A 26,218-nucleotide genomic window follows, 5' to 3' on the forward strand; every position below is an offset into this window, starting at 1 on the left:
TCTTGAACTTTATAATCTTATTTTTATATTTAGGTCTTTAATCCTTTTGGAGTTTATTTAGTGTATGATGGGTTTTTCTATATAGAGCCAATACTTCCAGCACCTAGATCATTGTAGTTTTTATTTTTCTTGTAAATGATACACTACTTTCTGTTAACATTTTTCATTCATTATTTCTGGCATAGCAGAATGCTATAGGGTTTTGTATGCTGATCTTTTACCCAAAAACCATGCTCATCTCATTCTGTTTGTTGATTCTCTTGAATTTTCTATCATATGCAAATAGTGACAATTGTACTATTTTCCTTCCAAAATATATACTTTCTTTTACTTCTTTTATTATGTTGCCAAACTATCAGTGATAATGAGCATCCTTGATTTGTTCCTGACTTTAAAATGAATACACCCAAAATGTATCTCATATATACACTTATAGGCTGTAGACTTTTGTAGCCAGCCTTTAACAAATTAAGGAAGCCCCTTCTCTTCCTTGTTTTGTGAGAGGTTTTTTTTTCCTTTAATTATAAAGAAGTGTTGAACTTTATCAAGTGCTGTTTCTATCCCTATTGAGATATTCGTGCTTCTTTTTTTGTGCTTTAGTAAATTGTGTGCTAAATTACACTGGAATCTTTTTCTAAGGTTGACCCATCCTTGATTTCCTGGTACAAACCCTACTTGATTGCGACAACTTAAATTTAATACCATGTTTCAATGTAATGTTGTCTTCCATTAGCTAATATTAACTTAGGCTTTTTGCATATATGATTGTAAGAGAATCTGGCCTATCTGCCCCCATAAAAGTCTTGTGGAAATATCTGTAAACTCATCTTGGCCAAGGCTTTTTTCATGGATAGAAGTTTCTATGGGGAGTAGAAGTAGGAAAAGGATTCTTGCTTTAATTCAAAGGAACTAAATAGAATTATGTTTCTATAATAAATAGAACAAGGTTAGCCTTCACAGATAACCTTTACGTGACTTGGGAATTAAATGCCATGAACACCCCAGTACAGTGGTTTAACATCCAGGGAATTACTATGCCAGAGAACTGATCATGATCTGAAGGGAAGCAGTATATAGATAGTTTGAGACAATGTGTTCAGTATATCTATAATTTTTGTAGTACAAACAACAGAAAGAAAAGACTAGGCAAAATCTCCTTGTCAGTCAGAGCCACAATAAGATGAAGTGAGACACAAAAAATGAGTAATAGTGGATAATACACAAAACACAGCTCAGAAGTGTTAACTGCCTGTCTCTGCCATTATCTATGGAACTTCATAAGTCACCTCATCATTCTGGGCCTTGGTTTTCCTGATGTGAGCCCTGCCAGCCAGACATTTCTGGTCATAATGATTCCAACTCCCATTTGATGAGTGCTTACTTTATGCCAGGCACTGCATTTTATACACTGCAGCTCATTGACATGCTTTGGCTCATTTAGTCAGTGCAACTCTTTTGAGTGGTCATGTCATAATCACAATTTTGCCTGTGAAGAAATTGCATCTCAAAGAGACTAACCCAGGATTTGAAACCAGGATGTTTGACACCAAAGCCAATGAACTGTCTTCATCCATGCCCCATGCTGGGATGAATCTGAGGTAATAGGAATGTAGGGGAAATAGGTGGATGTAGCGGAAAGTGGGGCACAAGCAGTGAAATCCAGGTTGCAGGATGTCGGGTGGAGGAGCATGAAGCAAAGTTAACCAAAGTTCAAAAAGTACCTCCAGACCTCGCCTTGAAAGCCTATCAGGGTGGCAGCCACTGCCTGGGAAGCACTTCTGGAAATATCTGGACCTTATTACAGAAGGCGAATCCTGCTCTGGCTTTCAGCAGCATTTTCCTTCAGAAGTGGAAAACATACAGGTGCTTTGTAAAGGATCATGGGAGGAAAGTTTGACTTCTGGAGATGGCTATTTCAAAACGTTTCAGAAAAAAAATAGCATTAGGGAACATCCTAACTCAGTGGTTCTTGATAAAGGTGTAAGAAATATGCTCCTCTAAAGGAGAGTGCTTTCTAGGAGACAATGCTTGGCATATGGTTTGTGACAATATATTTCAAGTCCATAAACCAAAAAGAAGGAAAATATGGTCAATCTTTGCATTGTGGAAGGGAAAAGAAGGAACATTTCATGACTGCCTTTTATGTGAACAGCATTTTATATATATAGTGTGCCGCATTTGTTTTGCTTGTTTGCTTATACCTTGCCTGGTTCCTAAAAGAATTTGTAGTGGATCATCTTGTTTCATTCTCATGACAATCCTTAGATGCATCCCCATATTACAGATGAAGAAACTAAGGAGTGAAGAGACTAAATCACTAACCCGAAGTCACTTAACAGAAGAGGTATCTATTGGGATCAAAGTTTTGCATTTTCCAGCATCATCCTGCACCCAGACATATCACTCTCCACTTGCACTTACTGCCATACGACTCAATGATAAATACCACATTTTAAAATCCAAATTTTGTTATCTAGTGGGGGAAAAAATATATCTCACTCTGGTTTTCTAGGTTGCTGAGATAGTTGGATCGCATTTGGGGGGCTTCAGTCAATGAGATTACAGGCACTTGTTTTGTTTTGTTATTTTTAGCCATAACTGCATCCCCTGTCTTAAAATGCAGGGAATCATCAGTCTCCAGGCAGACCAGTGATAATTGTCAACCCTTAGTGTGAGAATGTGGTGGTTGGTAAATATTGAACTGCATTTTCTCTGCAGACTCTGTGTACTCTTACATATAAAGACAAACTTGTTAATGACTTTCTATAAATAAGTTCTAGCTTATAATTGTTGTTCTAGCGACAACTGCTGAAATGTGATTTCCCCTCAAGTATGAAACACCCTTCCGCTTCTTTTGGTTTGTTGTGAAAAGAATATGTTTGACTACCTGAAAGCGTGGACCAGGGTCACTGCCTGGCTGTGTGAACTTGGAAGAGTTGCTTGACCTCTCTGTGCCTCTGTCTTTGCCTGTTTCAGGAACAAACGGGATAATATGGATGAGCTCCTCAAGGATATAGGATATATGGCATGCATCTCTGGATTCCTGGGGCATAGTCTAGGGTGGACACTCAGGACCTGTGGTTTGACCTCGATGAAACTGACTTGAATTGAATATGCTTGGAAAGTTTAAAGGACTACAGAAATGTGACAGTGGTGGACATTAGCATTTAAAGGGAAGGGAGAGGGGTAATGCTTAGATCCTCTGGATCTAATCCACTTATTCCGGTAAGTATTCCAGAATACTTACCAGAAAATGTATTCCATGAGAGATCTTTGTTTTCATCTCTTGAATTTAAATTAGCAGAGTCTGGGAAACTACAGCCCCAGGACAAATCCTGCCCACCACCTGTTTTTGTAAATAAAGTTTTACTGGAACCCAGCTATGTCCATTCTCTTACGTTTTGTCCATGCTGCTTTCATACCACAAAAGCAGAGTAATTGTGACAGAGACCATACAGCCCACAAAGTCAAGAATATTTACTATCTGGCTCTTTACAGAAAAGGTCTGCCAACCTCTGAATTATACCTTCAGCCACAGGAGACACGTTTCTCTTTAAAAGCTCATCCAATTCCTGGAACACATGAGTGCTCCATGCATGAGTCTGAAAGGAACAAGATGAAACGATCCAGGTTGTGAATAAGCAACACGCTCCTCAGTTTCCTTAGGGGGAAACAGACTCAAAATGAGAATTCAGAAGAGGAGGCTGCACACACCTGGCCTCTTTCTGCAGGACCAGAAGGCTCTATCATCTATTTCCTGTATAATAATTACAGGGTAACAATGACACCAACAATAATAGCTAATTATTGATGGCGTACTACATTCTAGGCCCTGGGCTAAATGTCGTATATATTCTCTCATAAAATCATCAGCACAGGCTTAGGATGGAGTTAGGGTTATTATCCCTGTTTATATATGAAGGTCCTGGCTTGCCCGAGGGTCCCCGGTGATGGAGCCAGGCTTTGCAATTCTTGTAGCCCCATGTGATATTCAGTTTCTCGGTTCCCATTAGAGATGCCCTCCAGGATTCCAGGCTGTTCCTTAACCAGCTCAGTCCAGCTCAATCCAGTCTGCATTGCTTCATCAGTTTGCTTAACAATTATTCTGCCTTGCAGCTGTTAATATGTGCCAGGTACTGGGCTAGGTATTGGGGACATCACAGGGACCAATCAGAGTCAGTCTTTGTCCTGATGAAGCTTAAAGTCTAATGAATGAAATGGGCATTAATTACACAGTAAATGTTGAAATACAGTTGTGATAGGCGTTTCAAAGGGGAACGCTACAGGGCACCGTGAGGGGGGGTTATGGGACCTCCATCAAGAAGCATGCCTTGAGCTAAGATCCAAAGGAGCTTATAAATAGGAGTCAGTTCAGGTGTAGAAGGAAGGGAATGGGATTTATAGTGGGTTGAATGGTGGCCCCACCCCAAGATATGTTTCTGGTCCTAAGCCCCAGGATCTCTGCATGGGATCTTATTTGGAAACAGAATCTTTGTAGATGGAATTAAAAATCCCAAGAGGAGATCACCCTGGACTTAGGATGGGCCCTGAATCCAAGGAGAGTATCCTTAAAAGATGCAAAGAAGGAGAAGACACGGAGAAGAAGACCATGTAGAGTCAGAGGCAGAGGCTGGATTTTTGCTTCCACAAGCCAAGGAATGCCTGAGGCCACCAGAAGCTGCGGGAGGTGAGGACGGATTCTCACCTGGAGACTTCGGAGGGAGCAGGGCCCTGCTGACACCTGGACTTCGGATCCCTGGCCTCCAGGACTGGGAGGGAGTACATTTCTGTTTGTTTGAAGCCACCCAGTTTGTGGTCATTTGTCACGGCAGCCCTAGGAAACTAAGACAGTGTCCTCAGCAAAAGGAGCAGCGTGAGCACGGGCTCCAGACAGGAAGAGGCTGGGGCGTGAGGGAGACTGAAAGGAGGTCTCTGGGCCAGAGCATGTAGAACAAAGAGACGCAGTTGGAAAATGCAGGCCCACATGAGGCTGTGTACTCAGATTTGGGTGTTTATCTTAAGGGCCATGGGAAGCCACAGAGAAGAGGAAAGAGATGGCATTATCAATCCTGAGGACTGTGTGTGCTCTTCCGCTACAAGGCTGCTCTCTCCTGAGTTCACTAAGGGGCCTCTGCTAATGGAGCGTCACACTGAGAAAGGTGAACTAAGGGATACACGTCAGGGTCTGCAAGGAGCTGGTCGCTCTCCCAGGCGTGAGGGCCGAGCGGGCAGCATCCATCACACATGGATGAGCCACCTCACTGCTGCAAAGCAAAAATTCCTTTTGGACCTTTATAACAGAGGCTGCACCCAGCTCTGTCAGCTTACCCGTGACAATGAAGGCTTGGAAGTTTGCAGGCAATTGGCCTGTTCATTTACTGAAGATGAGTACTTGTCTATTAGCTTGAAAACTGAAGCACTTGTCACCAAAGGCCAAAGTTTTTCAGAACCCTAACTATAATGATGGGACATACAAGAAGCCCAGAAGAGACCAGGATTCTAAACACAATTCTCCATCACCCTTAGTATCATGGAATCCAGGCTCTCCAGGTCTGGTCCTGCCTGCTTGTCTGTTCTCCTGCCATTCTCCTTCACTTAGTAGTTTCTCAATAAATATTTGCTAAATCAATGAATGTATGAAAGACCATATGCTCTTGGGCAAGTCACAGTCCCTCTCTGATCCTTAGTTCCTTCATTTTTAAAAGCAGTGGGCTGGCCTCAGGTATCTCTGAGGCCCCTTCTATTACTAAGACTCTACGAGTGATGCAAAGCTGGATTTCATTCAGCAAATACTTGCTGACACCTTCTCTGAGCCAAGTTCCATGATAGGCACCAGGGATATGATGATGGATATTCCTGCCCTTGAGATGTTTATCCAAAAGTAGAGACAGGCACAAAAAGACAATACTTTCAAAATAACCTGGTGGGTGAGCATGAACTCTACAGTCATAGGAACTGGGATCCCTCCCAGCTTTACCACTTCTTGGAGCAAATAGTCTCTCAAAGGCTAGGTGTCCCCATGACTCAGAGGGAAATAATGGTACTAACTCATGGAATTCTGTGAGAATTAAGCAAGATGATGTTATAGTAGGCATCATCTCTGGCACAATGAAGTGCTCAACAAACATTGGAAGTTTTGATGATGATGATGACTATTGTCAACAGTGCAAGTCAGCACGAGTGTCGCTGTACCAGAGAACTGCGGCTGGCCTCTGCTCTGCTCACCCAGTTCCCACACCGATAAAATTGCAAGATATTTTGAACATGCGCTTTAGACAAGGCACACACAGAGTACCACGGGGGCAGAGAAGAGCTGCTATTGACTAAAGTCAGTGGTTCATAGAAGGTATCCTGGAGACGATGAGGACAGAGCTGAGCTGTGAGATAAAGAAGGATAGGCAAGGCTCCCTCTGTCTCCACTCTGCCCTCCTACAGCAGCCAGACAGATCCTTCAAAAATGTACATCAGATCAATTGATTTATTCCTTAAAACCAGTGACTTCCTGTCCTCACCATGGTCTACAAAGCCCTGCATGGTCTACAAAGCCTTGAGCCTCTTCATCCTCCCCTGACTACCCCTCAGCTGCTGTTCCTCCCTCTGGCCCTTTGCATGGACTGTGTTCTACCAGCAGTGCCTCACCCTCTAGCCTTCTCATGCCTGGCTTCTCTTCATCAACAGACTCAGCTTCAGAAAGGCCTTTACCGACTCTACTACCTGAAGTTGTGCCCACTGCCATTCACTCACTAAGCCACTCACTACTACCTGAAGTTGTGCCCACTGCCATTCACTCACTAAGCCAAAATCATGTCTTGTTTCCTGCAAAGCACTAGCCACTCTCTGAAATTATCTCTCGGAGGGCAAGGACTTTATCAGTCATATTCCCACTGCACTAAGCACATAGTTGGCCCTCAAAGATTTTTTGAATGAATGTTCTGGGATGCAAACGGCAGGATTCTAGTTAATATTACACAATCACGGCATAGATTAGATACAGAGAATGTGCTGGATCATGGCACTGTGTCTGAGCATAAGGAAAAGATAAACGATATCTCATTTCTTCCTCTGAGAGGGCCTTTTCTCAGTCTTGCATTTCCAGAAAGCTTCTCTGGGAGGATACCTGCCTGAATTAGTAAAAAGTAAAGATTATAAAATAATTTCCAATGATCCAGGTATAGTTCTTTCACATGGCAGTTACAACAAGGCTAGCAGAGGCTCTTGGGGTATCTACTAAATGAATAGGTGAACTTGGTGTTTAATTAGTATGTCATCATTTGCCTGCAAAGAGTTTGCTCATATAAGGAGTTTTGACATTATCCCCGCAGTCTCAGTAGCCTAGTGCACTTGCCCAGAACCGTGAGCCATCACTTATTGATCACCTATTTCATAGCAGTCACTGACTACCCTGAGTGAGCCCCAGAGTTGAGGCTCATTTAAACTATAGCTTAGCTCCCATCCAAGTTATTCAAAAGTCTGAAACCCTGTAGAATTTTTCATGTAAAAGTGTTACCTATAAATTCCAAGAAGTGATCGACAGGCATGACTTTCAGAATCCACGTGCCGATCAGACACTCTGGTAGGATGTGATTTGCACATCGCTGCCCCTCAAACCCAAATTAGTGGCAGGACAAGCAGCAAACCCACCCCAAGGCCCACCCACACCCGTCACACACTGGGAGTAGGGAGTGCGTATTGGTGCCACTATGCGTGGTTGGGGGAGAACAAAGATAACAGCTACAGAAACCGTAACTGCCGCTGGCAAGGACCTGGGAGGAGACGGGGGGCGGGGTGGGGGGAAGCAGAGGTTTCTCACAGTAGAGCCCTGCTGCTGGCATGAACTGGTGGGGGGCTCCAGGGCAACTTCCCCTCTTCCTTTGGAGGTCCCAGTTGGGTTCTGACAGTGGGAAAAAGAAGCCTGACCACTACCAAGCTGCCTGCCAGGCTCTTTTGGTGCTCCTGGGGGATCTCTTAGTGCACAACCCCCCACCCCCACCCCAAAACAAACATTCTGTAAATTGCAAAGTCCTCCAGATCATATCTCTGCCTTAACGGCAACCATCTGAAATTACAGCCTCCTCACCTCCAGTCTCTCCCTGCTCAAATCTGCCCTCTAACAGTCCATGCTGAGTACTTCATTCCCCTGCCCAAAACCTTTCTGTGCTCACCACCTGAGATTCTAGGCCACCTATGATCTAGACGCTTCCCTACATACATGAGGCACGTGTCACTTAACCCAGCTAGATGTAATAGGAGAAGGGGTGAACACCCAAACGAAATAGGGCTCTGCTAGCAGGGAAGAGGGAAGGTGGCTGTTGTAGCCAGTCAACAGTATCTGCCACAGCAGCACTTCTCAAATTTCAATGTGCATTCGAATCACTGGGAATCTAGTTAAAATGCAGATCTTGATTCACGATGGCTGGGATGGGGTCAAAGATTCTGTATTTCTAACAAGCTCCAGATGCTGCCACTGCTGGGGGTCCAGGGACCACGCTTTGAGTAGCAAAGTACTATGTCATCTTGCTGACAATCAATTGGGAGACAAGGGGAGGGTGGACCATGCTGAATTCAAACTAGCTTTATTTTAATAATAGACTGAACTATATGAAACCACCATTTTTGTAGATCAAAAATAGTTCAACCTAATAAAACAGGCAGTCCATCAATCATCTCCTAATTGAAACCGAAGCTCACAATATCAGAATCCTAGTCTACTTACCCTGGAGTAAAGAGAAGGCAAGACTTCAGTCAAAATTCTAAACGTTTTGAAAACTCAAGCTTAAAGCAGAGCACAGCCTCATCCCCACACCCACTAGCCCCTCTCTCACAGCTCGCAGTTCCATTCTGTGCCATACTATGGGGCTGGAGAGTCTTCCTGCCTTTTCCTGGCTTGCAAGTTGGAGCAAAGGATCACTCCAGTGGATGGTCTTTTATTTCCACAGTCTCCAAGGCCTGCTAAAATTCCAAGGCATGCCGTGATACACTGGCATATCCCCATGGGGTTTTGTAGGTCACTTGGATCAGGTGGGAAGATATTACCAGATGGCAGGGGTGTGTTTTGATTCTCATTAAGAAGCTGCCTCCACAATGAAGGGAGGTACAGCAAGTCCCCCAGGGCTCCTGGTTCCTACACATGGCAGCACCTGGCGAGGGGCGGGGGGAAGCGGTTGATGATCACAGGCCTGATAACTTGCCTGGCATGAGCCCCACACAGGCAGGTGCGTTCTCCAGTCCCTGCCTGTGGTTGCCCTTCCGATGGCAGACTAGCTGCCGTATCAACCATCTGCCTCCGTTGGCAAAACTAACAAGAAGTAAAAAAGCAATAAGCAAAAGGGTATTTCAAGAGCAGCACAAGCATGTGCTCCCTCCATGAGATGCTCCACTGACAGGATGCTCAGGGCAACCTCAGATTCAAGGTACATCTGAGGGGCAGTAACAGAATATTGATGCTCATTGGTTATGTTCCACTAGTTCTCAGTTCAATCTGCCCTCTAGCTGGAGAGCTTTTAGCAAATACCAGTGCCCAGTTCCTACCCCAAACCAATTAAATCAGAATTGGGGGGAAGGGGAAGACAGGCATAGGTGGGTTTTTAAATATCCCAGGTGATTTGGATGCAGTGAGTTCTGCAAATCACTGTTAGCCAAATAAGATGTTCTTTCAAAGATAAAGGAAGAGCACCTCATTCTCAAAGTTATTTCTCAACTTCTAAAACACTGTTTTCATCTCCTCTTCTGAAGGCAATACAGGATATCAGCAATAATGAATACTCTGTCCTACTTTCAGAGTCACAAATCATTTTTACTTCATTTCCTTATTAGAGTTTCGAATCAGCCTGTGAAAAATTCTAACACCACTGCTGAGAGATACATGTTTTTGTGTTTGCTGTGACATTGTTTATAAGAGACCAAAAAAAATGGAAACAACTTAAAAGTCAGGGAGCAGATGGTTAAATACGTTCTGGGGCTTGCATGCAATGGAGAAAGCTGAAGCTGTTAGGAAGACTTAGGTAGATCTATACATAAATACATATGCATTATCTAAGAAAGACAACCACAAACTGTTTTTAAATTTAAAAGATTCAACTTCCAGAATCACATTTATAGGTGATTCCATTTCTGTAGTTTTTTTAAACCCAACATATGTGTATGATTTATTAGCACAAAAAAAGATTTTGACTAGAAGGATATACACCAAACTGTTAATAGTTGTGTCTCTTAGGCTGGCCTTGGACAGAGGTGGTGGGAGATGATTGCTTTTTTTTGCTATTTCTATATTCTTTTTTACAAAAATTATACTTCCATACTTTAAAAAGAAAATTCTATTCTAAAACCACAGGCCTGAGACGATTCCAAGAAGAGATAATCGTCATCATTTTTTTAGAGGACACAATCGCGGGTCACTGAGGCAGAGGAACTTGGTCAAGTAGCTAAAAATTGGTGGTGCATTCATTTGAACATAAATGTATGTAATGCTTCACAATAAAAAAGGGTTTTAGAAAATTAAGTGAGGTCAGAGGGGGAACTAGCTCAGTGGACCCCAGGTCCAGGATTCCTTTGGCTACCAAACCCTGCCTGTCTACAGGAGCTGGCCAGGCAGACTCACTGAATTCCCTCACGACCTGATGTCCCCAGGCTGGCCCGCACTGGGGAGCCTAAATACAAGTTCTCTCTCCCTCTGGACGGCCACTCCGTACAGGCTGGCCGGTCTCCTGCCAGGGTCTCGGGGCTGCGGGAAGATGGACCCCGGGCCAGTGGCAGTTGTTGGTGGCGCTGGGAGAGCAGGCCCATCCTCCTCGGGCAATCCCATTCCTGACGAGGGAAATTCACTTTACACATACTTCAGGGGAAAGGTCCTGGGCTGGAGCCAGAGCCAGCTGGGCACTGGGTTTATTAAATGCATGCTTGTTACTGGAAAACATCTGCAAATATGTATAGGTATTTCTGAATGTGTGTGTAAATGTGTGTAGGCATTTTACACACATGCATACACACCTAATATATAAATCTCCCTCTGAAATCCTTTCAGTTGAAAGATGATGCGTTTTACAATGTACTTTACAGCTCGCCTGCACATAGGGTAGCTCCTGTGCTCCCACCTTGACTGCTGCCTTGTTCTTATTCCTGTTTTTCCTTCCTGTCAGGTGCAGCTCATCCACTACAACCATGAGTTATATACAAATGTCACAGAAGCTGCAAAGAGTCCAAATGGATTGGTGGTAGTTTCTATATTTATAAAAGTAAGTCTCTTGCAGTCCTTCATTCTATATGGTCTCTTAGAAATATTAAAAGGGGTGTCCCTTGATATCCATGCCCAAGAGAAGCTGCAGAGTGGTCCTTTTTATATCCATGGATTTTAATGGAAACCGAGGTCCCCTTCAGAGATGCAAAAACCATGAGCTCCATTTCAGAGCCTCAGGGCCCAAGGCGACTTCTGTGTTCCACAGGCTTCTGGTCTCCCTTAAATTGCAGACGAATCAGAAGGATGCAATAGAAGGGGCTCACTGATGTCCCACAGGATTAAAACCCCATCCGTCTGCTTCCCCTTTGGAAAAGAGATAAAAGAGAGCTGTAAGAGGTGTCTCCCTTCCGGACACTGCATAAACTGCTCCCTCTGGCTTCCCCACAGCTGCTCTGGGTCTCCTCGCTGCTCTCGTGCTCACCCTCCCTCGTAAGCATCCTGGGTCAAATAAAACAAAGATCACCAGTGCTGCCTTCACAGCCTTCCAGGGAGGCCCTACATCTCCCTAACAGTCCACAGTAACAAAATAAAATGTCCAACCCATCACATTCTAATGTGTTAATAAATAATTACCCTTAACATTTTGGAAAATGTAGAGTGAAACAGGCATGCTACGTGAACTTGGGTGACATGCCCAAGATTTTCTGCACCATCTCTCCCATCTACAAGATAGGGACATTGATGCCCACCTCATAGGTTTATTAGGATTAAATGATAAAAATGGATGTAAAGTACATTTCACTGGTATCTGGGGATCTACTGTGTATTCTTATAGGGTTTGTGGTGATGCCAAGAGATTTAGAGTAGGGACTGAGTGGGCTCTGTGCCAGGACCAATTGCCTTTGGGATGTCACATCCAGCGTTAAGAAAGCATGAGAGGCTAAAATATGCTTCCCTGGCCAAAATGCCCCTCCCTCTCTTTACTAACGACACATCAGAGGAGTCTCAGGTGGGAGGTCAGGGGCAACCTGTTTGGACCACAAAAAGGTCCAAGCCAGGTAAGGGAGAGGAAGCTAAGAGGTGGGGGGGAGTCTGGAGAGGCTTGCCCAGGCAGGGCCAACTACCCCTGGCAAAGGGTGATGCTTTGGGGGAGGAGGAGGGAGAAATGCCCTGGGGGTGCCCCAAGGGGCTCATTCTTCTGAATAATGATGTTCTCACTACGAGAGCTTTTTTAAAACTTCCTGGTGGGGACTGCTGGGTTTCTATTGATCATCTTCATCAGATTCCAAGTTCTGGTTGGGACACTTCCTAGTAGCCCAGCCTGACAAGGGGTCAGGTGTTGCCTGACTTTAACACTCAAGGCCTTATTTATACTATATGCCTCAGAGCTGGAGAAAGGAATCAAGAGGAAAAAGAGAAAACTACATCTAAAAACACCACCCCCACCACCCCCATGCTCCCCATGAACTCAGGGCAACTTCTTGTTTATCCCTAGTCCAGCTCCCATTTCGACATCGGTCCCCAACTGGGGAGTCCAACCCTGGCCAGCGCTCACCCTTATGTAGGGGTACATGGGGCCTCACACCTTTCAATGCTGGGTTGTCATTCTTGCTCCTGTTTTCCCCTCATTGTGGCGAAGGCTGCTGATACGCCACAGGATCCCATCGTGTTTCTCCAGGGGCTCACCTACCCCTGTCCTTTTCTGTGAGTCACTCCCGCAGGCCAGCCCCCAACTCCTGACCTTCCCAGTCTCAGTGCCTGAGTTTGTCTCACTTTGATCAAAACTCCTGAGTCGGGGAAGGTCATCCTGGAAATGCAGGTGTATTACAGCTGACAGGGTGATTGATGGCCCCGAAGCCAGCCTCCTCCACAGCCAGACCACTGGTGTTTCTCGCAAGCTTTTGCAGAAATGCTCGCTCCACCGAGATCACTAACCGGCAGGCGAGGATCGCAGGCCTCGTAGACCCTGGGTGCTTCGCTGTGGGTTGGGAAGCACTTAGGCCCCAGACCCTGAGGCCAGAGAAAGGATGTTCTCCTGCATCTTCTAGGGCCACTTTGGCCCCTCAGCATGTTCCCATTCTTTCCCTGAGCAAATCTGAAGCTTCTGGCTGGATCTCAAAATAAGCCTGGCATTTCTATCTTTGTCTGACTTAATCGACCCCCAGCTGTTCCACAGTGAGTTATCCAAGCTGCGACTTGTCATCCACCCATCCCAAAACACCAACTGCACGTGTGACACAGGCCAGCCCTTTGCTGGACACTGGCCCCCAGAAATGAAACAAGCAAAGCCCTTGGTCTCCCAGGGTGCAAGCCTCTTGGAGTCCTCCTCCCCTCCTTGCGATCCTCCCGCCTTCCCTTCTCAGCTCCCTGCAGGGTGGACAGGACCAGATGAGGGGCCCCACATCTAGATCAGCTGAGGCCAAGAGATGTGACCCTGGACAAAATCTCGACCATGGAAGCCTGGGGACTTGTTGGCTAAAAGAAGAGATTTGTTTATCTGTGGGTTTTATTTATCTCTGCCCCCTGCTTCGAATCCCTCCCCCCTTCTAATCCCCCACCCTTTCCAGGACCACAGGGAACTAAGATTTGGCTGTAATTGCTGCTCAATCACACATCATTAACTTCCCACTTAAGCTCACTTATTTCAAGTACATATTTTATCCTCTCACCCACGCAGCCAACACACTAAAGCCCACAAATCATCTGTGTGCACTTTGGAATTTTTTTCACTTATCTGTAATCAGCTCCAAAAGGTCCAGTCCCAACTTCAGCACTGCCCAGACCCACCAGGCGCCAGGATCCCAAGGCAGCCGATTAAGGGAGGGCGGATTCCTTGCTCATTGCCAACAGTGATGGGGTTGATTTGTTTTATTGACGTTCCTGTTTTCGTGGGATGGATCAGGAAAAAACAAGAGGCTTCAAGCTATCTTTTTGAATGGCCGAAGATAATGTCAAAGTAAAAGTTGAATTTGGCACTGAAGCTTCAGGGTTTGATCTGGGGCTTTTCTCTGTTGCGTGGACTCTCACCTCCTTTAAGCATCATCACTCTCCAAGCTCCCCTCCGTACATGTCTTCCCAAAACACACCCAGGAAACTGTATTAGAAAGAGAGACAGATGGAGGGAAAATAAACAGTCTGTGCTTCCTCCAAACCAAAATTACCTGTTGCTTATCTAATAATAATAATCATCTGTTGCAATTTTTCCAACCCTCAGAATAAATCAGATTTAAAATGTTGATGTGTCACAACATCCGATTAACAGCTGAGGCATAAATTACAGAGCAGAGCTAAGCGAGGTAGGAAAGCAATGACTGGAATGAACAATGCTGCCTTGGAAAAGGCTGAGTTAAAAGTGGGTTGTTAAGAAAACAGCATACGCAGTTATATAGCGGCACATCACCATCTCCAGAGGATGGTTCCCCAACTTAAGCCCTTTGAAGCTTGGCTGGCACTCCCAAGGGAGGACTCTGGAGATACGAGAGCACGGGCATTGAGTGGGAACTGGTCCCTTAACATCTCACACAATGTTTGACCTGTAATAGGTACTCAGGAATTACTTACTGGATGGATACATGGATAAAAGATTAACTGAATGACATGGCTTATAAATATATTCAATTCTTATATTGATATAACAATATATGAGCAGTGATAAAACAAGGTTCTGTATTACTTCTTAGAGATAATTTTTCATCTCCTGTTACCTGTGTTCTGGATACTCTGTCTCTCGCATCCTTTACTGAGATCAATATCCCCTTCCTAACATGTCACTCCCTGCCTACTGCTTAATGGATGATTCTCCAGCCCTACAGAATAGAGTTTGTGTTCTACCATGAGATTCAAAGTCCGACATGAGCTAGCTCCTGTCTGCCCCTCTAGCCTCATCTCCCATCCTTCCCCCACACCATTGGGAAATACCTACAGTTCCCTAAGCATGCCTCGTTTTTACTTCTCCATGTCCATGTGTGTGTATATCCTCTAAATGTAGAGTTTTTCCTTGCTCTTCTCCACACTTTACCACCAAAACGCTTTCACTTCCAACCCTCCTTTAAGAGCCAGCTTGTGCCCTAACTGCTCAGATTCCTCAGGTGAGTGGCGCTTCCTCTTTAGTGACTCTGTTGCAGCACTCTTCACGTGGTATTATGACAATTTATTTACTCGTCTGTTTTCCTTCTCTCAACTGGAGTTTCCCCGAGAGTAAAGTCTGTATCTTTCATCTCTGAATTTCCAGCCATCATCGTATTATGCACACGGTAGGTACTCGATACATGGGAATGAATGAGTGAATCCTGGAGGTACAGCTTATCCTGGATCAGTACTGCACAGTCATTAACATTTTCTTTTCTCCTCTAGGTTTCTGATTCATCAAATCCATTTCTTAATCGAATGCTCAACAGAGATACGATCACAAGAATAACATATAAAAGTAAGTTCGGTTCAATTTCCGGTACAGCAACTATTCTATAAAGCTTAGTTCTGTCTGAAGGCAGGAAGCCAGAACGGATGATCTCTGAGGGCCCTTTCCAGGTTCATGATCCTTTAATTCTGCAGAAAGTCATGCTGGAGAGGCAGGACTGGCCAGGAAGCAGTCATTTCAGACAGATGTCCCAGGTGGCCTTTGTCATCCAGGCCAGTCTATGGTGGTGATGATTATGATAATGGCGGTCTTTGTTACGGCCGTGGATTGGTAATGAGCTGGGGGATAGGGCTCACCGACAAACTCTGCCACATCAGCTGGCCCACATTTGGGGTCTTGCCAGTTATGTGACTGGAAAAGCATCCACCAGATACTTTGGATTCAGCCTCCACACTTCCAGCGGCCCTCAGCTGGACCAGGTCTTCCTCGGTGTCTCTGGCTCTCCCTTCCAGGGGAAGCAGGGTGGCATCTTTCTTCATTCCCGTGTGGCCCACTATTCCAGAGGACTCTGCTCAGTTTCCTTAGGCATCCAGAGTTTTGTTCTGTTTTTGTTTTTATTGCCAGGCTCCATAAGCAGAAAAGAGAGAACAGTGCAGAGTTAAAGGGTAAGAGGGGAAAAGGGTACAGCTGTCATCCACAGTGATGCCCGAGGCTGCAGGATTTGGGAAAAGTTATGAGAAATACCACAGCCCAAGAGATGAAACAATACAGGACAGGGAAAAATAAATACTTAAATGAGAGTGAGCGGGAACTGGGATTTAAGTCCTGACATTGTCCTTGAGCAAGGAGCTGCCTCACTTGGAGCCTGTTTTGCCTCCTGTAAAGTAAAGTTGAGCTTCAAGATTCCTAAGGCCCTTTTAGGTCTAGGATTCTGAATCAGGCCATAGGTAAATAATGATTTTAGCAGAAGTGAAAAAAAACAGCATGCAAACCTTCTAACACCCCCATGTGCCCTTGGCATGTCCTTCACCAGTCGAGCTGTCTGCTGCTTCCACCTTTCATGGTGATGTGGAAAGAAAGAGCAAGTGTTTACAGATCTCCCTTTGGACTGCTGGAGGGAGCCCAGGGGAAATCCTTCCTCATTCATTTATTCATTGATTCAACAAACATTTCCTGAGCACCTGCCCCAGGACAGCTACCAAGTGAGGCCCCCAGAATGCAAAAATGGGTTGGACACCAGCCCTGCCCACCAGGTGCACATGGCCAAGTCACCCCTGATGGCGAGGTTGGGGGAGGGAGAGTGGTGAATGGACCTGGAGAATCACACGCCACCTGGATGACACCCCCTGTGTGCCCTTCCTCCTTTGTCACTACAATCCTCTACAAGCACACATGCAGATTGCTCAGCTAAGGGAGAGTTTTCCGTCTCTTGGGTAAATAGCACATTTTATAACTGCCCATAAAAGATTATTATTCTTTTAACTTTTTGATTTAAAAAAAAAGCATGAAAATTAAATAAAATGTTTTCAAATAATCTTCAATTTGCAGTTTAGAGACCGTGCAAAGCCATGAAATTGCACATTAGGTCCCAACACACAATCTAACAGATTGCCAGCTGCAGTCGGGCATCAGTAGGACTTCCCTCCCCACCCCTGCACTGGTATGGATGACATTAAGTGATGTGGCTGCTCCCAGAGATGCACAGGTCTGCACAGGTCTGTGCCAAGGGGAGGGGCCTCCTCAGGAGCAGGTATTGATTCAAATGCAAGTGGGGGCTGGGGAGGCAGGGTGACAGATCTTGTCGGGACCAATGACAGATGGCAGTTGTGTGGTGAAGGAAAACTTCAACTGCATCAATTTCAAAGGAGGTATCCCTGCTGAATGCCACCCCTGTCAGGTCTGTGGGGGCTGAGAATGACACACTTCAGCAATCGCTGAAGTAGACGGCATTGTGAAATCCCAAGACCTTCCTTCATTTGTTCATTCACTCACTCCGCGGACTCCTGAGTGCCAGGAGATAATCAGTAGGACACCTTTCCCGTCCACAAGGTTCCTCGGTCTCAAGCTGGGGAGACAGGCATGCCACAGTGTATCCTGAGGATTTGTGTCACAAGCACAAGGTTGGAAGTATGAATGGAACCTTGTGGGATCACATAAAAGAGAATGACCAGATCTGTTTATGATTATGTGGGAAGGTTGCACAAAGCAAGTGCCAAAGAAAGACTGAACTATTTACTAGGAAGAGAAGGAAGGGGGGTGGGGAGAGAGGGATTAGGGGTGGAGGAGAGAGAGAGAGAAAGGAGAAAAAAAAGCAAGTAGGGAAGGAAAGGGAGGAGAGAGGAAGGAAAGGGCAAGGGAAGGGAAGAGGAAAAGAGAAGAAAGGATGAGGGAAGGAAGGAAGGAGAGAAGGAGGGAGGGAGAACATTCCAGGAGCAGTATGTACCACAGCAGACAGCCTTGCAAGGATTCAAAGGGAGGAACTCTATCTCCATCATCTCTGCTTCTCTGCACCTGGAAATATAACTGATAAACATTGGTGAGAGCCTGAGTGAAAGGTGGAACGAATGGCCTCTTGGGGTGGCAGTGATAGGGCAGAGGGAGTGGCAGGAAGATGGTCTGGAGCCAGATTTGAAGGGTCCTGATGCCCTGCTGAGGAGTTTATGTGGTAGGCAGGCAGGCACGTTTGGAGAAATGCCCGTGCCACCTCTAAAGACACACTCCTAGAAATGCAAATAGAAGGGCGCAGGAGCACACCCCCTCCTTCTGTCACTCACAGTCTATGCCTGCCAGGGCCAAAGGAAAAGAAAGGGGAGCTAAGGCAGGATAAAGAGACCCTGGCCTGCATGGGGAGGGCTAACTGCTTTAGGCCCCTAATCGCAGGTATTTGGCACTGTTACACGCAGGCTGGAATATGGAGGCATCCCTAAGTAGCAACTGTCATCACATACCTGAAGGGAGTAGCACAGCAGGGATAATGATGGCCCAATACACAGAATGGCCTAGACACACACTGTGCCCAGGACACTGGCAGAAAGGGATTGATTTGCTCAGCAGGAAACCCAAAGCACTCTTCCCTCCGGCTAAATTCCCTAAGGTGGGCAGCCTGTGGATGGTTGGCCGGGTGGCAAGCAGGCAGGCAGGGGAATTTCTGAAGTCATTTGCTAGGACACTGCCAGTGGGTGGAAAACACAAGCCTGGACACCTCTCCAGTGGCTCTGCAGGGGACAGCAGGATATGCTGGCATGGACCCACAGATTCACATCAAGATAAGACAATGCCACCGGCTCAGGGACATCTATCAGGACACCCTGCTTCTATACTTCTAAGTAAGATAGAGAGAAACCACACTCCCCTCCCACCCACCACACTACCCAGGGACACCTGCTTTCCACCCTTCTCCCATTCTCTCAGTTCTGCTGCCTCTGCCTGGAGTCACACCACAGCATGCTTCACCTTGCCCTGTTCATTTAGATGCAGTGTCCTATCTGACAAATGGAGCATCAGGAATATGGAGGTGATGCTCACTGAGCCCTTTCCACCCTCCAGCTAAGTGCTCTCCATGCAGTACCTTATCTGCTGCTCAAAAAGCACCAAGCTCCGAAGTAGGCACAATTATTATCCCGTTTACAGGCAAGGAAACCAAGGCTCTAAGAAGTGAAGTCACATGACTGAGGACACACGCCTAGTAAGTGGCTATATATGTCAGTAACTTCTGCATAAGAAACAAGCATTCAACGGAAAGCACTGATTTCTCACTGTTGCATCTGTGGGGCACTGCTTTGGGCTCTGCAAGTTTGCTGGGTAGTTTGGCTTCATACAGCTCTCATTTTCCTGGGATCAGGAGACCTCATGGATGGAAACATCTCATGACACTTAAGGCCTAGAGTTGAAACTCACACATTTCCACTTCTGTCCATCTTCCACTGGCCAAAGCAAATAGTGTGGCCAAGCCCATCATCACCTCCCACAGAGGCGGGGATGGGGAGGGAGTGAACATTGCTGAACAGTAATCTACTCTCTCATAGTGGAAGCAAGGATTCAAACATCCCAGACTCCTTCCTATGCCCTTTCCTTCTATCATGCTTCTTCCCTGAGAAGGAAGGAAAACTTAGCTCTGAGGTCTTACAATAAGTTGTCATACAATAGTTTCACATTACACGAAACGACCTATTTTCTATTAATTCCAACTTGGGTCTGGTTTAAAGACCTGTCTCTACTCGCATATGCATCCACTTGGAAGAGACCCACACTAGCCCCAGAGCCGACAGGTGCTTTGACAGTGCAGACTCATTCTGGCCTAAGCCCTCGGCAACCCCTGCTGTCCCATGGCATGAGACTTCCAGTGGAAATCACCGTCACCCAGAGGCACACGGTGGCACAGCCATTATTGGCAAGTATGGTAACCAGAAAAGGCATAAAGATTGCTTCTAGTATGGGGCTGGTCTTCCCCCTGCAGGCATTGCAATGAGAAGCCTGTGGAAGACCTTGAGTGGAGAGTGACATGACCTGCTGACATAAGGATCACTCTGGTTGTTCTGTTGAGAATAGACTATAGAGGACCAAGGGTGAAAGCTGGGAGATGATGGCAGCAATCCTAATGATGAGATGCTATTGACCACACCCAGGCTGGTGTGATGGTTCTCATAGTGAGTTCTCTCCCCACCCTCACCCCTTCACTTCCAGGGAGGTCTGGAGCAGCTCTCTGGCCCTCTTGGACCACATGGGAAGGGTCCTCTTCCCTTTTGGGCTAGACCCCTGCTGGCTCCAGGGTCTATTCCAGCCCTGAGGTTCTGTGTTTCATTCATTCAATTTATTCAATAGATATTTATCAAGCAGCTAATTTGTGCTAGGGATACATGAGTGAATAAAACAGATGAAAATCTCTATCCTTGGGGAGCCTATAGTGTAACATGGGAGGCACCACAAGCAATAAACTTAATAAGTAAATTACATATTATGTTATAAGGTGAAAGTGCTAAGTGGCGAAAAATGGAGGAAGTGTTAGAGGGATCAGGGTTGGGGAGAAAGTTGAAATCTTAAATAGTGTGGTCAAGGCCAAACTTCATTAAGAAGGTGTAAAACTTCTCTCCCATGAGTGAAAACCTCAAGGTAAGGGATACTCCAGCCTAACCTCTCTGACTCTCTGGGAGGAAGTGGGTGCAGGGGTAGGAAGCCTTCTAGGCAGAGGAAATAGCCACCCAGATGTCAGCGTGGGAGATGTTCAAAGAACAACTAAGAGGCCAGCATGGCTAGAGCCCAGGGAACAAGGAAAAGAGGAGAAGACAAAGTCGGAGAGGTAAGAAGGGAACAGATCATGCAAGCCTTTGTAGTACATTGTAATCAAAGGCAAGTGTAAGAGAGTGACATGACCTACTGTCAGAAGGCTCACTCTAGTTGCTCAGTTGACAATAGACTTTGGAGGGGCAAGCAGGAAAGTTAGAAGGCTATTGCAGCAATCCAAATGCTGAAGCAATGACAATCATGGCCAGGCTGGTGTGGTGGAGGTGGTGAGAAATGACTGGGGATATGTTGAAGCAGAGAGCCAAGAGTTTTCTTGATAGATCAAATGAGTGATATAATACAAGGTGAAGAGTCAAGGATGACTATAAGGTTTTTAGCCTGAGCAAGTGGAAGGAAGACATTCCATAAACTGAGATGGGAAAGACTGTGTATGCCAGTTTGCTAAAGCTGCTGAAATGCAAAATACCAGAAATGGATTGGCTTTTATAAAGGAGGTTTATTTGGTCCTAAGGCCATAAAAGTGTCCAAACTAAGGCATCAACAAGAGGAGCTTCACTGAAGAACGGCCAGTGGTATCTGAGGTTGCTCTGTCACATGGGAAGGCACATGGCCAGAGTCTGCTGGGCCTCTCCTGGGGTTAGCTTCTGGTTTCTGTTGCTTTCTCCAAAATGTCTCCGGGCTTCTTTCTTAGCTTCTCTCTCTCATCTCCTATGCGTCCTTCCTTTCCTTGTTTCTCCCAGGGTGTTTCTCTCTAAGTATCTAAGGGTCCTCTCTTAACTTCTCTGGGGAGAAACTCTGGATTTCATCTCTTAGCTTCTCTCCTGGTTCTGGTTTCAGTGGTTGTCTCCACAATGTCTCTGGGCATTTTCTCTCTAAGTGTCTCTGAGTTCTCACTTAGCTTCTCCAAGGCAAACACTGGGCTTCATTTCTTTGCTTAGCATTTCCAAACATCTTTCTGTCTGCATCTCCAAGCTTCTGGGTCTGTGTCGGCTCCAAGCTCTCTCTCTCTGTCCAAGCTCTCTTAAGGACTCCAGTAAACTAATTAAAAATCCACCCTGAATGGGCAGGATCACTTCTCCATGGAAATAATCTAATCAAAAGGTCCCACCCACAGTTGGGTGGGTCCTGTCTCCATGGCAACAACCTAATCAAAAGATCCCACCGATGATAAGTCTGCATCCACAAGATTGGATCACAAGAACATGGCTTCTGTGGGGTACATAATAGATTTGAACCAGTACACTGTGGATGAAGCTTATCTGTGGGAAGAGAGGGAATCGGAAGATTTGCATATGTTAAGCTTAACATGCCTTTTAGGCATCCAAGAAGAGGTGTCGAGTAGGCAGTTGGATATATGAGTCTGGATTTCAGGAGAGAGGCCTAAAGATATTAATGTGGAAGTCATCAGCATCCAGATGGTTTCTAAACCTGGATGAAATCCTGGGAGTAGGACTAAATAGGCATTTAGTAATTTCCTCACTGTTGAAAGAGCAGCTCAAATCCCTGTGACCTAGGATTGCAAATCACTTCTAAAGATACCTGGAAAACCCCACTGTGGAAGAGGCCTTCCAGTGTGACTGCCTCATCAGCTAGCCAAGGGGTTGGGGTGAGGCTTCGGCACAAGTATGGTGTGAAATGGTGACTGTTAGGGACAGGCCATTTGACAAGTTTATAGAGTGGGGTGTTGAATGACTAAGAAAAAAGGAGACTTATGCAAAACCATATTTGGAGAGGGTTAAGAAAATCTATGCCAGGAAATCTGAAAAAAAGAGGAAAGAAGGAGAATCTTGGCAAGAGGACTGGGAATTTGAAGAAGCCAAATACCATGTTGGTGAAGACAGTGTGTTCCAGTGAACAGAAATGGAATGAAGCTGAGCTGGGTTCCTATTCTGGCGCCACCACTTCCTTTGCTGTGTGACTTGAGGCAAGTATATTAACATCTCTGAGACACAGTTTCCTCCTCTATAAAATAAAGATATTGATATTGATTTTTTTTATCTTCATTTTGTTGAGATATATTCACATACCATGCAGTCATACAAAACAAATCGTACTTTCAATTGTTTACAGTACCATTACATAGTTGTACATTCATCACCTAAATCAATCCCTGACACCTTCATTAGCACACACACAAAAATAACAAGAATAATAATTAGAGTGAAAAAGAGCAGTTGAAGTAAAAAAGAACACTGGGTACCTTTGTCTGTTTGTTTCCTTCCCCTATTTTTCTACTCATCCATCCATAAACTAGACAAAGTGGAGTGTGGTCCTTATGGCTTTCCCAATCCCATTGTCACCCCTCATAAGCTACATTTTTATACAACTGTCTTCGAGATTCATGGGTTCTGGGTTGTAGTTTGATAGTTTCAGGTATCCACCACCAGCTACCCCAATTCTTTAGAACCTAAAAAGGGTTGTCTAAAGTGTGCGTAAGAGTGCCCACCAGAGTGACCTCTCGGCTCCTTTTGGAATCTCTCTGCCACTGAAGCTTATTTCATTTCCTTTCACATCCCCCTTTTGGTCAAGAAGATGTTCTCTGTCCCACGATGCCAGGTCTACATTCCTCCCCGGGAGTCATATTCCACGTTGCCAGGGAGATTCACTCCCCTGGGTGTCTGATCCCACGTAGGGGGGAGGGCAGTGATTTCACCTTTCAAGTTGGCTTAGCCAGAGAGATGATATTGATTTTGAGAATTTTCAGGTGAGGATTACATAAGGTAATGAATCAAGTGCCTAATCAATAACTGGTATAAACTAGGTGTGTCCCTCTCTTCCCCTTAGTTAGACATGGCATTGTCCTAAGGCAAGTGGTAGTGAAATCCAGCCTCCTGAGGAGGAGCCAGGACACTGTGGTGCCAAAAAAATTATGTTGAAGGTGAATGCGTCCAGGGCACGCGGTTTGCTTACCTTAAGTGAAGCACAGCTCTTGCACATGAATCTCTGCAGTGATGGTAATGACTTAGTGGGGTTCTGCAACTTTCCTTGAAAGCTTAGATTTCATACATGTAAGAGTAAGGCTTATGAAGCACTCTCACTGACTGAGACCAACAATGGGAAAGACCAACCTGAAATTAATTTCAGGCTGAATTTAGAAGTCTTCTAAAGAAAATCCATTTTATTAAAGTTAAATTACCCTTCAACAGCTTGAGGGTTAGGACTAAAATCATGACATTAAAAAATGGATTTTCTGAATGGATTTTCCGGAGGAGATATTGGTCGTTTACTCAGAAGTATTTTATTTTTTCATATGTGTTAATTAATTAGTGGACATAGAAGCCCAATTACATAAAAGGTAACACCCTTGTCTTTTTAGTATCTACCTGATTTCATTGAGCGAGCATTTCTATCCAGATGGCATTATTTTTTTTTTCATTTTTATTGAGATTGTTCAGATACCATACAATTATCCAAAGATCCAAAGTGTACAATCACTTGCCCCTGGGTACCCTCATACAGCTGTGCATCCATCACACTTAATTTTTGTTCAATTTTTAGAAACTTTTCATTACTCCAGACAAGAAATAAAGTGAAAGATGAAAAAAGAAAAAAAGAAAAGGAAACTCTAAATCTCCCCTATCCCTAACCAACCCCCCTCAATTGTTGACTCCTAGTATTGATATAGTACGTTTGTTACTATTTATGAAAAAATGTTGAAATACTACTAATGGTAGTATATAGTTTGTAATAGGTATATAGTTCTTCCCTATATGCCCCTCTATTATTAACTTCTAATTGTATTGTCATACATTCGTTCTGGTTCATGAAGTGATTTCTAGTATTTGTACAGTTGATCATGGACATTGCCCACCATAGGATTCAGTTTTATACATTTCCATCTTTTGACCTCCAACTTTCCTTCTGGTGACATATATGACTCTGAGCTTCCCCTTTCCACCTCATTCACACACCATTCGGAGCTGTTAGTTATTCTCACATCTTGCTACCAACACCTCTGTTCATTTCCAAACATTTCAGTTCATCCTAATTGAACATTCTGCTCATACTAAGCAAGAGCATCTACATTTCTTCCACAAGGCAGGAGGGAGAGTCAAAGAAGGCAGAGAGGCAAAAGAAAGAGGAAACAAAAAAATGACAGCTAGGAAGCAGCAAAAGGAAAAATAACCTTAAATCAAAGTAGAATAAAGAATCAGACAATACCACCAATGTCAAGTGTCTAACATGCCTCCCCTATCCCCCCCTCTTACCTGCATTCACCTTGGTATATCACCTTTGTTACATTAAAGGAAGCATAATACAATGATTCTATTATTACAGTCTCTAGTTTATGCTGATTGCATCCCTCCCCCAATGCCTCCCCATTTTTAACACCTTGCAAGGTTGACATTTGCTTGTTCTCCCTCGTAAAAGAACATATTTGTACATTTTATCACAATTGTTGAACACTCTAGATTTCACCAAGTTACACAGTCCCAGTCGTTATCTTTCCTCCTTTCTTGTGGTGTCTCACATGCTCCCCATCTTTCTCTCTCAACCGTATTCATAGTTACCTTTGTTCAGTGTACTTACATTGTTGTGCTACCATCTCCCAAAATTGTGTTCCAAACCACGCACTCCTGTCTTCTATCACCCTGTAGTGCTCCCTTTAGTATTTCCTGTAGGGCAGGTGTCTTGTTCACAAAGTCTCTCATTGTCTGTTTGTCAGAAAATATTTTGAGCTCTCCCTCATATTTGAAGGACAGCTTTGCTGGATACAGGATTCTTGGTTGGTGGTTTTTCTCTTTCAGTATCTTAAATATATCACACCACTTCCTTCTTGCCTCCATGGTTTCTGCTGAGAGATCCGCACAGTCTTATTAAGCTTCCTTTGTATGTAATGGATTGCTTTTCTCTTGCTGCTTTCAGGATTCTCTCTTTGTCTTTGACATTTGATAATCTGATTATTAAGTGTCTTGGCATAGAACTATTCATATCTCTTCTGTTTGGAGTACGCTGTGCTTCTTGGATCTGTAAGTTTATGCCTTTCATAAGAGATGGGAAATTTTCATTAATTATTTCCTCTATTATTGCTTCTGCCCCTTTTCCCTTCTCTTCTCCTTCTGGGACACCAATGATACGTACATTATTGTACTTTGTTTCATCCTTGAGTTCCCGGAGATGTTGCTCATATTTTTTCATTCTTTTCTCCATCTGCTCCTTTGCATGTAGGCTTTCAGGTGTTTTTTTCTCCAGTTCCTGAGTGTTTTCTTCTGCCTCTTGAGATCTGCTGTTGTATGTTTCCATTGTGTCTTTCATCTCTTGTGTTGTGCCTTTCATTTCCATAGATTCTACTAGTAGATTTTTTGAACTTTTGATTTCTGCCGTATACATGTCCAGTGCTTCCTTTACAGCCTCTATCTCTTTTGCAATATCTTCTCTAAACTTTTTGAATTGATTTAGCATTAGTTGTTTAAATTCCTGTATCTCAGTTGAGTTTGTTCCTTTGA

General features: G+C 44.7%; 1 protein-coding gene across 2 annotated transcripts in view; it reads left to right on the forward strand.

Annotated features, from left to right (window-relative positions):
- CA10 (carbonic anhydrase 10) overlaps positions 1 to 26,218 on the forward strand; it is a 485,859-nt gene that overhangs the window by 447,992 nt on the left and 11,649 nt on the right. For both annotated transcript variants that reach the window (XM_037809183.1, XM_037809184.1), the window contains exons 5-6: positions 11,136 to 11,231; positions 15,527 to 15,599. In XM_037809183.1, coding sequence (XP_037665111.1) covers positions 11,136 to 11,231; positions 15,527 to 15,599 — 169 coding nt within the window. The remainder of the gene's footprint in view (positions 1 to 11,135; positions 11,232 to 15,526; positions 15,600 to 26,218) is intronic.

Source organism: Choloepus didactylus, chromosome 18, assembly GCF_015220235.1.
Source record: "Choloepus didactylus isolate mChoDid1 chromosome 18, mChoDid1.pri, whole genome shotgun sequence".
Lineage (NCBI taxonomy): Eukaryota > Metazoa > Chordata > Mammalia > Pilosa > Megalonychidae > Choloepus > Choloepus didactylus.